This window comes from Macrotis lagotis, chromosome 1 (genome assembly GCF_037893015.1).
Source record: "Macrotis lagotis isolate mMagLag1 chromosome 1, bilby.v1.9.chrom.fasta, whole genome shotgun sequence".
NCBI classification, from domain to species: Eukaryota; Metazoa; Chordata; class Mammalia; order Peramelemorphia; family Peramelidae; genus Macrotis; species Macrotis lagotis.
Genome location: NC_133658.1, coordinates 221,267,240 through 221,280,288, shown reverse-complemented (window position 1 = coordinate 221,280,288; position 13,049 = coordinate 221,267,240). Strand labels below are relative to the sequence as shown.

Sequence of the window (13,049 nt, the reverse complement as noted above, 5' to 3'; positions counted from 1 at the left end):
GAAGAGAGACTGCAGAGCTCTGTCCTCTGCCCCTGGAACAGGACTCTGGGGCTCTGACCAAATTCAGATCCTGATCGCAGTCTAGCCCCCCCCCCCCCAACAGAACAGCAGGTCCCACCCCCACCTCAGCCCCATGGCAGAGGGGGGTGCATATGGTCATTCACAGACCAGGAGGGAGGACAGAGCCTCACACACTGAGACCCTTGTGGGAGTGCCCCAAAAGCTCAGGAAGCACCTCGAAAACAGGCTAAGGCTGGGAAAATGAGCAAGCAGAGAACAAAGAGGAACACCATTGAGAAATATTTTGCAAATGAGGCCAAGAAAGATCAAAATACTCAGTCTGAAGATGAGGAAGCACAAGTTCCTATATCTAAAGACTCCAAGAGAAATTGGGCTCAGGCTATGACAAAGCTCAAAAAAGACTTTGAAAATCAAATGAGGGAGTTGGAAGAAAAACTGGGAAAAGAAAGGAGAGAGATGTAGGAAAAACATGAAAATGAAGTCAGCAGCCTAGTCAAGGAAATCCAAAAAAATGCTGAAGAAAATAGCATGCTAAAAACCAGCTTAGGTCAAATGGATAAAACAGTTCAAAAAGTTATGGAGGAGAACAATGCTTTAAAAAGCAAAATTGGCCAGATAGAAAAAGAGATAAGAAAACTCTCTGAGGAAAACAAATCCTTCCGACAAAGAATAGAATTTAGGGAGATCAATGAATTTACCAGAAATCAGGAATCAATACATCAAAACCAAAAAAAAAAAAAAAAGAAAAATTAGAAGAAAATGTGAAATATCTCATTGAAAAAAACTGATATGGAAATCATACTTAGGAAAGATAATTTAAAAATTATTGGAATACCTAAAAGTCATGATCAGGAAAAGAGCCTTGACCTCATCTTCAAAGAATTACTACAGGAAAATTGCCCAGAGGGCAAAATAGAAATGGAGAGAATCCACGAATCCCCCTGAGAAAGAGATCCCAAAAAACCAACCCCTAGGAATATTATAGCCAAGTTCCAGAACTCCCAAATCAAAAAGAAAATATTACAAGTAGCCAGAAGGACACTGTTCAAATATTGTGGAGCTGCAGTCAAGATCACACAGGACTTAGCAGCAACTACATTGGAAGCTCCTAGGGCTTGGAATATAATATACCGGAAGACAAAAGAGCTTAGAATGCAGCCAAGAATCAAATACCCAGCAAGGCTGAATGTCCTCTTCCAGGAAAAAAGATGGGCTTTCAATGAACCAGGGGAATTTCAAATGTTCCTGTTTGGAATGGCCAGAGCTGAACAGAAGGTCTGATCTTCAGATACAGGACTTGGGTGAAGCATAGAGATTGGAGGAGAAGGGGAAAAGATGAGGGACTTATTGGTGATGAACTGCATGTATTCCTGTATAGAAAAATGACATTGATAATACTCATATGAACCTTCTCAGTTAAAAGAGCAGGTAGAGGGAGCTTTTATAGTTGAAGCACAGGAGAAAGGTGAATTCCAAGATAAAATATGGTGTAAAAATGGAGTCAAAAGGGAAATGTAATGGGAGAAAGAAAAAGGAGAGGGAGGAATAGGCTAAGAGATTTCACATAATAAGATTTTTCTTTATTACAATGAACTAAAGGTGGCTAGGAGAGGAAAGAGCATATATACTCAATGGGGTATAGGCATCTAGAGTAAGAAACAAGTCTATATTTATGGGGGAAAGGGGTATTTCATTTACTCTTAAACAGGAATATTTTATTAATGTAAAAAAATGTACAAAATGAGAATATTAAAAAAGTAAAGAAAAAAAGAAAAAATCTGCATAAGACAAGGGTATATGATTTATGAGGGGAGAAAAATCATTATATTATGGGATTTTTAAGGAAAGATGAAATAAACAGGTATCTGTGTATACATATCTATCTCTTTAGTTTTTAAAACTAAAAGAAAACAAAGGACTTTAAATGGAAACACCATTCAAAAATGAAGAAATTCTGACCATAATTTTAAACAATAATAAAATAAAATCTATCTTAGAACAAAAAATTACTTATTAAAAATGACAAAAATATATTCAATATGACCTTTGTATACATAAATCAAACCATTTGGAGATTTAAGTTAAGTGGATAAAGAAAAGAAACACTGCATATAAACTTTGAGTTTAAGCAAAATGGGAACTGAACAAAAGTATAGAAACTGAATCTAATCATCTTTCTCGCCTATGAATAGAAATCAATGGAAAGATAATATAGCAATATGGAGAGGTTGCTGGAATCAGTTATGAAATTTTCCTACACTTACTTAAGTTGAGGGACCTTTGAGAAAAATCAATCAGTCTCTGAGCCTCAGTAAATTTAATAGGATTTCTCTGATTAAGAGATGTATAATCAAGTTTTCATTTGTGGAAAGAATTTTCTATAACAAAAAAGATCTCAGAATTTGCTGAGTTAATCACTTCATAGTTAATCACTTTATCTGTTTTTTGCCAGTACAATTAACATTGGTTTACAATATGAGCTCACCTGCAAAACATTAGTATAAGTAAGGATAAAAGTCACTTAACCCTGTTTGCCTTGCAAAAACCAAATGAATAAATTTTTAAAATAAACAGAAAGTTTAAAGGAACATGCAATTAATTGATATTCTGAGGGCATTAAGCATTTATTAGTTACTATGAGTAGGGGATTGTATACATAGAACAGAGACTATAACCTTGACTTTCAGAACTGAGTACTTTGTTGTCATGTATATTTATTAGCTCTTTGTATATGGATGAGTTTTACTTGCATGAAAATTTCATAAGCAAAAATAAATTCAAATACAAAGATAATTAGAGCATAAGGAGTATTACACAAAGTAAGCATTTACTAGACTGAAATAAGAGACATATCAAAGAACCTATATATATTTATATATTAGAAAAGCAATCAAATATACTATTTTTCCTTTCAAATGCTCAGCAATGTGTGAAAGAACAAGATAACAGGATCAAAGGAGGGCTACATTTTAAAAGACAACATTTCAGTTTAAAAATTATTTAGAAAACTGTGGCAATCCTAATAATAGGTTAAAGAAGCTTCTGTTAGTAAATCTGGCAAATTTTAAATATAACAAAGTTAGAATTTTAATTTTTTAACTGAAGAAAATAAATCAGAAGAAAATTTTATATTAAATAGCAGGCAGCAATTTTGAAAATACTGCATGTAAGGACATTAGCAGATTTCTAATATAGGAATAGTTTGTGTCTCATAAATGAACTATTTGCAAGTAAGAAAAAAAAAAACAAAGGTGACGGTTTCCAGATAGTAATACTTTGCTTCTAGGCTTATTTTTTCCCCAGCAATCTACTGCTATTGTTTATTTAAATTTACTGTGGAAAGAAAAAATTTTGTCATTGAAGTTGCAATACCTATTTTTTCAAAGGAATTTTAAATGTAAAAGAATAATAGTTCTCAATGCTTTTACCGATTAATAATCCATAATAATAATCAGTTTTGCTACCAGAAACACCATTTATCATAACATACATTTCTACAGTCTAAAGAACATCCATCTAGCTTTGTTACTAAAAATGATCAAGAAATAACAAAAACAACAACAAAATACGTACCAATAATCATTGCCATGGCACTGCTATTACACTGGCCCAGAGCAGACAAAATCTGGCTCATAATTTGTTGATTGGCCAACACTAAGTCAGCCACATAGGCAGTGGAACCTTGGGTACTAGAAGAGCTTCCGTTGCCATCCTTGCCTCCTGAGACTTTTTCTTCATCTGAAACACTATCTGTAGTACTGGTACTCACTGGAGCTCGTGCACTGTATTCTCTATTAGTTGAAAGTGGTAACTGTACCAGAATGTTGACCAGTTTTAATAAATCAAACATAAGCTGATCCCTTGTCATTTCTCCACAAACTGCTTTGGCATCACCTGGACGAATTATGTTGGCAAAGAGTCCCCCAAAACATGCACGAGCACCTACTGAACTGTCTGATCCACTGCGAGATACCACTTTATCAGAGCAAGTGATATAATGATGCACTAGAAATGTAATGGATTCAATAACAGCGGAAATAATGCTGACAGAAACTACTTCAAAATTTTGCTCCAGTGTGAATTCTAAAAGCTTCACTTGTGCATCCAGAGGCCCTTGGCCTGTCTGAAAAGAACCCCTGTAATAAAAGAAAAATGATTTAAGCATGCATACTGCTAAATGATTTCTAAAGAGACGACTTAAAATAATATATGAAAAGAGCACATATGAAATGAGTACAAAGCAATATTTCAAACTACTTTTTTTTTCCTTGGCAATTTGGCTTAAGACGTAGGTAGAACTTTTAAATTCATTAGAAGGTTCTTTTCCATTTGCTCCCTTCTTTTTATTTTAAAATTAAATTTTAGACAACCTAGAAGACTGTTCTTTATAATTTGTACAAGAAGAAGAGATGGAAAAGAAAGCCTTAGGAAAAGTAGTTGCATAAGGAGGGGGAAAGCACCAAGATTCACTCAAAATGAAAACTACTCCGACTTCCTCTTTCTTTAATATTTGGTTTTAAGTATCAGAATCAAAGAATGTAAAAGTGGAAAAAGACCTCTGTGGCAACGTAGGACAACATGTAAACAGAACTTCTCTACATAAAAAAATATTAAGCATTCCGAAAAGCCTTTGCTTGGAAAGGACAGGGGTTTGAGAAGATCATGAACTAACCCAAATTAGTCCAATCCCCCCTTTACATAGTTCTTATTTACAATAATTTCACCCCTGACATTAAGTCACTATGTAACTCTTGGCAACATAGTTCCTCATCCTGCTTTCAAAGCATAATCAAGAAGAGTCTTATCCAATTCATCTTAAACATAATAGCCTCCCAGGGAAATTAAAAATTATTAAGTTCTCCAGTTTTGGCTCAACAGGCCACACATATACTATTTCTTCAGCTGATCCTCATGAGATGGAAACAAAGATCTTCACCATTGTGCTGAGAAAAATATGTACTTTGGTCAAATAGAATACAAGTTCCTTTTGGACAGGGACGGCAGCATAATAATTTATTAGAAATGTCTTCAAAATACGGGAACTAAGAAACCATTAATACAAGATATAATTAAAAAATAAACTGAATCAAGCTGTAGTTATTATCAGTGACAAGAGGACAATCTCTTATACATCAAATTATTGATTACTAATTTTTGTCATGGGTGCATAAACATGGGGAATGATTGAAAGAATGTGGACCACAAAGGTGATAGAATATAACCAAGTCAAAAGAGACAAGGAAATGAAGAATGGATTCTAACATTTGAACAAATATAACACAAATATGTTTACATACATATAAATACATGTATATATATATACACACATATATGTGCATGCACACACACACACACACACAATTCCACACAGCAAATTTTATTATGCACCTACCATAATAAAGAGACTGTGAGAGATAATGGAAACATGAAAAAAGAGCAATGCATGGCAAAAACTATGAGATTTGCAGTTACTGTGGGTGAATTTAAATCTTAGTTCTATCATGAATATACTGAAAACAGTCATCTCAATTTAGTTCCATGGTCATAAATTTCATTAAAAAATAAATGAGATTGAACTAGATTATTTTCCTGTACAGACATGAAATGTGACAAACAAGTTAAATGTTGTATAACTTTTAGCTATTATTTATGTGTGACATAAAGAATCAGGATGAATCTTATGAAAATGTCATCAACTGCCAATTTTTTAAATTCATGCTTTACCTCTCTGTTGAAAGTATATGAACTAGCTTTAGCAAAAATTCACTAAATATCTGAGGACATGTTGAAGAAAGGTGCACTTGTAACCTCGTAAGAAATTCTTGCATAGCTTGTGTAGCTGTAGGTCCAACCTGAAAGAAAATCATTAAAAAATATATTTATATTAAGAATTGAGATAGAGCTTCATGCTACAAAGAGACACAGTTCTCATATGGGAACTTTAGCATCAAATAATTACTTAATAGCAAGAGTTTATACATTATTTACAGATTTAAAACTATGATGAGTGATTTAAATGGCTCAATTTCCCACATTACTCAATTTCAAGCATATTGTACTCAATATATCTTATTGTTGATTGGATCAAATAACACATTCTCATAGTATCCTATAATTTAATTGAAGAGTCTCTTCTTCACGCTTTTAATAAGCTAATAGCACTCACTTTTAGATCACATACATGTTAAGCAAAAAGAACTGAATCTGAATTCTTGTGAAAGTAGTAATAAGACAAAACATCATCTCATAATTACATATTTTTTAAGGAAAAAAGTTCAAGGGGTTAGGAGATGAGAATTACTATGCTAATATGTAATTATGACAGCTAAAAGTTGGTACAAACATCCTGGAAATCAAGTAGAAATCCTGATCAAAAGCAAAAATGAGTCAAAAATGCTCAAGACATTGCAACTGGATACCTCACTGCTTGGTGTATATATATCATAAGAAAATAACGAACAGAGGCCAATCTCTTATACATCTAAATAATAATCACTGATTTTTGTCCATATGGTGTATAACCATGGGGGGGGGGGGTGAATAAAAGAATTATGGTCCTTCCACAAACTTAATAGAATATAAGTAGGTCATAAGAGACAAGGAAATGAAGAATGTGCACTAACATTAGAATATCCTTTAACTGATGCTGAGGGAAGCATGCAGAATGAGGAAAACAATATCCTTAAAGAACAGAAAACAATATGAATGCAAAGTAGGGTAATATAAAACTGAATGCTATGTTTGTTTGGTTTTTTTTGCTTTGTTTTTTAGTTTTTTTGCAAGGCAAATGGAGTTAAGCCACAAGGCTAGGTAATTATTAAGTGTCTTAGACTGGATTTGAACCCTGGTACTCCTGACTCCAGGGCTGGTGCTCTATCCACTGCCTAGCCACCCCTATGTTTGGTTTTAAAAGGACATCCAGCACACTAAAATATAGGAAGAATTTAATTGTGCAAGAGATGATCAAACAGAAGAAATGAACATTTCTTGAGGTAAGTGATTGAGATTATTTTCCTTAATGCTCATTAGGTCAATAATTGAATAAATAAATTTCATGAGAAATTTTGTAAAACTAAAACAATAAAAATGGGGTGACTAGGTGGCGAAGTGGATAGAGCACAGGCCCTGGAGTCAGGAGTATCTGAGTTCAAATCCGGCTTCAGACACTTAATAAATTACCTAGCCTTGTGGCCTTGGGCAAGCCACTTAAAACCCCTTGCCTTGAAAAAAATCTAAAAAAAAAAAACCCCTAAAACAATAAAAAGTGAAGATAAAACCACACAAAATTGTTTTCATAGAAGTGATGATCACCTTCATAAAAGGGACATGCAGTGAAGGGAAGGCAGAGTTGAGCCTCACTTCTGATAGTGAAGGATTGAGCATCTGAGAAGACATCTTGGCTTCCTCTGTCTCCTATCACCATAGTCCCTGACTGGCATTAAAACATTGCTTTAAAGTTTGCAAAGTAATTTACAATGATTATGGCATTTAATCCTCCTAACAATCTTGTAAGACAGGTGCTATTATTATCCCCATTTTAAAGATAAGGAAATTGTCAGCAGAAAAGGGTAAAACAACTTCCCCAGGGACAAACAATCATTAAAGTGTCTGAGACAACATGCGAACTCTGGTCTTTTTTTTTTTTTGCAAGGCAATGAGGTTAAGTGGCTTGTCCAAGGCCACACAGCTATTATTAATGTATACAATTGATGTTTACATCTTATTTACCATATTCTTCATTTTAGCAGTGAAAAATTTCATTTCTGTCCTGGGATTGTATACTACATTTTCTACTCTTGTTATGATCTTAGTATAACTTTTTTTGACATAAATTTAAAATGAAATAGGAAATTTTGTGTGATCTATTTTTTAATTCCTATAAAAAAATTTAATAAATTTAGTTGAGGAATGGGTAAGGAACATGTTTCAATGGAACTTGGTTGAATTATTATACTGAAAAAGCTCTATTACCTGTGGACTGTGCTGATTTGTTCCATGAGGACTACTTCCTGAAAGAAATTTTACTAAGACATGAATAAGATTAGGATCTGAGACAAGTAGATGGGCAGTGCTTTCCTGAACTCCAATAGCATTACTCTGACCAGCTAGAAAACAAAAAATATACAGAAGACAAAAACTAGTTATGCCATTAACAAATATTTACAATATTTTGGACGCTATTAAATATTAAGGGTGTTATTTTTCATTGTTTTTCCGTACAAAATATGTAAGTTTATATTATTTGTACATCTATAGCATGTTTTTTCCCCTCCCTATTTATTTTGCCAGACTTAATCAGATTATACCCAAAGTCAGTCTCAATCTCTCTCTCTTATACAATACTTTTAAAAGTTATTTTCGTGTCCTGGTAATAATAAATAAGAACCAATACAGAATCTATGAATATTTACTATCTAAGAAAATACAAACAGACATATATAAATTATAGTCACTATACAATTCTATGTAAACAGCCTTTATTGGCCATAAAGTTTCTTTTAGGGATCAATGTTTATAAATAATAAGAGTAGGAGTAATTAACCAGTTTTACAAATGTGATGCAATATAAATTCTTGATGTTATAGAAATTTCCCATGACCTACTAATTTTTATAAATTTATCCTGTCTACTCTAGTTTCCAAGTGATATGTGCATGTGATAGTCTAAAGAGAACATTAAATGTTCCAAAGTGAACATTAAAAAAAATTAAATGTGGTTTAACAAAAATTCCCTTTACATTCTTGACTAATCTTAATTATCTTTGTACTCGAGGGAAAGTGTAAAAACTAGAAGAAAAACTTTATTTTTACTTCAGTATATAAATTTTTCACTTAACATGTTCCCTTATATTCATTACATATCTCCTACATACAATTATATAATATGTGCTATTAATGCAAGAATTAAGAATTTAAAAGTTTCAAATTTTGCTATCTTAACTGACAAAAGATAACTGCAGAAATCAATTTTATGAAATTTTACAAAACATTACAAAAAATAACAATCTCAAAATTATTACAGAATTTTATAGTAAATTTACCATGACATTCCAGTACCATTTCATGAAAATATTATTAATTTACTAAAAATAGGAAAAGTTTATTACAGGGATAAAAAAATAAATAATTCCAAGCTAACTTACAGTTAAGTTGCATGTTTGTCATGAGCGTTAAACTATGAAGCACAAGGCACCACGTCCGAAGTGAAGTATTGGGATACCATGCCAACACTGTTAAGAAGCTAGTTATTGATGCTGTAGAGAAAAGAATTGGGGAATGAATGACTAATAAATTTTAAAAATCTCACATAAGAAGGTTCAGTCTTCAAATGAGGGCTCACATAAGAATGCAGAACACATGACTCTTCAACTTACTAGATGATTTAAAAGTAAAAATCAGAGTATAACTTACTTTTATTGATAGGTCAGACCATCAATTCAAACAAGGACTTTTGTATAGCTCAAAATATTAGAAAATTCTTACATAAAACGTAAACTTAACTCTTAAAAACTTATTCAGATCTTAGGTGCCAGTAGAACAATTTTAATTATTTTTCTAGGTGACTAAGATGACCCTCACAGAAATGCTCCATTTTTTCCTTTTGGTGACTATTCACTGCTATTTATTTACTTTCTCTATCTATCTATCTATCTATCTATCTATCTATCTATCTATCTATGAAATTTTTTCTTGCAATAACATTCCATAAGCTTTAACTATCTCATGTTTCTTTTACACATATCATACACTCATAAAGTCACACTGAATCAGAATATCAAATTTGCTTTTGTATTTAAAATCTTAATTCATCTTTTTTATTCCCCATCAAAATACACTACAAGATGAAATGAGATCCCAAATAATCAATATTAAAAAAATCCCAAAAACATACACAAAATTTTAAAGCAGCAAATATATGAAAAAAACTGCTATATAATGAGGATGCAAGATGAAAAAGAACTCTCTTATTTCAAGGTGGTTACAATACAGCATCTATACATACTATACCCAAAAGTCAGTGCACTTTTAAGCTTTAATATTAAAAGTATAAATATATGGTTATTTGCATTTCTATAATACTTATTCAGTTTCTTAATAATAAAAGTTTTATTTTTAACAACAAGGGGCTATTCTGTTGTTATATACTGCATTTATGATAATGCCCGCATAACACTTTCTCAAGTGATGGACTGGTTATGTACGTCTTCTTTTATACCACCATAGCTATTTGAACTATGTACCCAAGACATCTTCGCATGTGATCACATGAAAACTCTCAATAATATATCAATTGTTTACAAAATCTTAAGGCCGGGAACAGGAGAGAATAAAGTTATCAACTAGAGATGGCTGAATTTTAATATTGAATAAAGACCAACATTTCCAAAACTTAAATAATTAGCTTTTCACATTTTTTTTTGTTTGCAAGATGTAGTATTTGTATATTTGGTTGAAGCATTTACACATTTAAAATTAAAGCACAAAATTTCAATATATAAGATTTTTGGGAAACATGATATTGTATATGGTGCTACTTTAATCTTTTTTTTTTTTGCAAGGCAAATGGGATTAAGTGGCTTGCCCAAAATCACACAGCTAGGTATTATTAAGTGTCTGAGATTGGATTTGAGTTATTCTTGACTCCAAGGCCGGTGCTTTATCCACTACTATGCCACCTAGCCACCCCTACTTTAATCTTGATAGCTCTTTTACCTTGATTCAAAGATATCACAGGTATCCGATTAGCATTATATAAGAAAATGTCAGTTCCATGTTCTTTATTCCCAGAAGAATTAGAATTCAGACTTAATGTAAGCCATAATTGTAGAAGAGACTCCAACTAAAAATTATTGAAAACAAAGCTTTAAAAAGTTAGAATAGCAAACAATATGATTAAAAAGTAAAACATAAAGATTGTGAATTACATTCAAGCATAACATCTGCTCCTACCATCTTATTTCATATATTAGTTTCAAACAATTTATTAAAATTTCTATTATATAAATACTTAAATTTTAAAAATCTGGTCCAAATGCTATATAGGAGCACAAACACAAAATAAGTCAAGGCCTAAAATTGTACCAGGAAAAAACTTATTTACACCCACATTTACAAAACTACATGCATATATATCTTATGTAACAACATTATTCAGTTATTTTCAGTCAAATACAATTCTTCATGACCCTATTCAGGGTATTCATGGCAAAGCTATTATAGTGATTCCAACTTTAGAGATGAGAAAATAGGCAAACAGGATCACATCACACGTACAGGTCACACAGGGAAAAAGTGTCTGGGGCAAGATTTTAACTCAGAAAAAATGAGTCTTCCTGACTCCAGGTCCAGCGCTTTATTCCCCTAATTACCCCATGTGCATAGTTATAACATAAAAGTATAACACATGGGATCTTGAATTTTGACACAATGGATCAAATGGCAAAATATTCTCCTGATAAACCTTTTCCCCAACCCTCTTAATATTAAACCTTTAAAGCTCTACATAATTACTTCAAATGAATGAAATGAGGCAAAAAAAAAAAATCAATTACATGTGCTCTCACTGACATACCTGAACATGATGAACTTGAAGCATAGAAAAAAGTCTGTTGAAGCAAGAACTCAGCATGGGGATGGAGGACAATTGGATTAACAGCTGGTTGGTTGAGCTGGCCGCCTGGAACCCCCTTAACAATGAATCATCTGTTCCAGTGGGAGATTGAGAAACTGAAAATTAAACCAATACTTCCATGACTTCAAAATAAATAAACTTAAATATGAGATCAAGATGATTTTCTTAGACATACAGACACAATAAGTTAAATGACAAGGTGAAATAATACCTAGAAAGGTTGCAGTGACAGACTGATTAATGCATTTCTCTGACTGAAGAAGGAATGAATGTAGTTCAAGTAAACACTCTTCAAATCCCTTCCCATATATAATTCCAATGTATAAGATGAATCATAAGTGGGGAAAAAATGGGTTTATAAACATCTGACTCAAACTGTCGATCTTCAATGATCATTTCTTGAATGTACAGCAGTATACTGAATCAAATTTTTACTTTAGAGAGCAATACTACTCAGGGAGAAGTTATATTTAACTGTAAGTAAAATTAAAGGCAGCAAACTTAGTAAAGTTTTTAAAATCATAGTATGAAATAGATTTGAATTACATGTTGGAGATGTATTTGTTAATGCCTGTAAAATGGAATCTGCTTCCAAAGTAGACATCATTTTCAACATGAGCTCTGCTTGTTGCTCAAGTCCAACCTCTAAACGGGCATCCAAAGCTACAAAAATCAGAGAAAAGAATTACAATTTAAGGAAACAGAAATATATAGCATAAATCAATCATATACTATAAACATCTATGATGACAAAAGATATAATAGCCATAATTTTCAGATTAAAAGTACAGTTATGGGATAAAATTGAAAACATCCCATACTATTCTTAATTTGCTTCCACATAACCTAAATTATGGAGATCTTCCTCAGACTGATAAATTTACCTCTATATCCTGGCCAGAAACAGAGCCCTGGTTTGGGGGTTTTTATTACTATTCTATATTTGGCTCAGCTACTCTCCCCAGTTTCATAGTAAGTATCATTTATACTTCCTCATATTGCACATAACGGTATTTAGGTTGAGGGACTACAAATGTGATTTTTCCCCCCAATTACAATATTCCCAGTATAACTTCAAGACACTGACTAGAAAAACAAATAAAAGACAATCCCTACCCTCAAGGAGGAAGGAAAATGAAGGAGAGGGTTGGGAATGTAATACCCCAGGGTCATTGAGAGAGGATTGTTTCATAAAGGTGAAATGAGGCAGAGCAGGAGATACTATAAAAGAAGGCTTTGGGAAGAGTTTGGGCAGCCACCCCCAGCCTCAAATCACTGGGTGGAAGAAACTAATGGAATTGAGGTAAAGCACAGTGATGAGATTAGAGATGAGAAGCTTATACTGGGAGGGAGAGTTGGAAAACAGATGCAAAGCTGAGGATGTGTAGATAAAAACA

General features: G+C 32.7%; 1 protein-coding gene across 6 annotated transcripts in view; it reads right to left on the bottom strand.

Annotated features, from left to right (window-relative positions):
- The window catches only part of BIRC6 (baculoviral IAP repeat containing 6), a 309,262-nt gene that overhangs the window by 149,716 nt on the left and 146,497 nt on the right, over positions 1-13,049 (bottom strand). For all 6 annotated transcript variants that reach the window (XR_012473425.1, XM_074209682.1, XM_074209678.1 and 3 more), the window contains 7 exons: positions 12,199-12,315; positions 11,593-11,747; positions 10,734-10,860; positions 9,164-9,274; positions 7,993-8,126; positions 5,746-5,873; positions 3,595-4,157 (listed from right to left, as the gene is read on the bottom strand). Coding sequence is in view for 5 of the 6 variants with exons in the window: in XM_074209682.1 (XP_074065783.1) it covers positions 3,595-4,157; positions 5,746-5,873; positions 7,993-8,126; positions 9,164-9,274; positions 10,734-10,860; positions 11,593-11,747; positions 12,199-12,315 (1,335 nt within the window). In the remaining variant the exon portion in view is untranslated. The remainder of the gene's footprint in view (positions 1-3,594; positions 4,158-5,745; positions 5,874-7,992; positions 8,127-9,163; positions 9,275-10,733; positions 10,861-11,592; positions 11,748-12,198; positions 12,316-13,049) is intronic.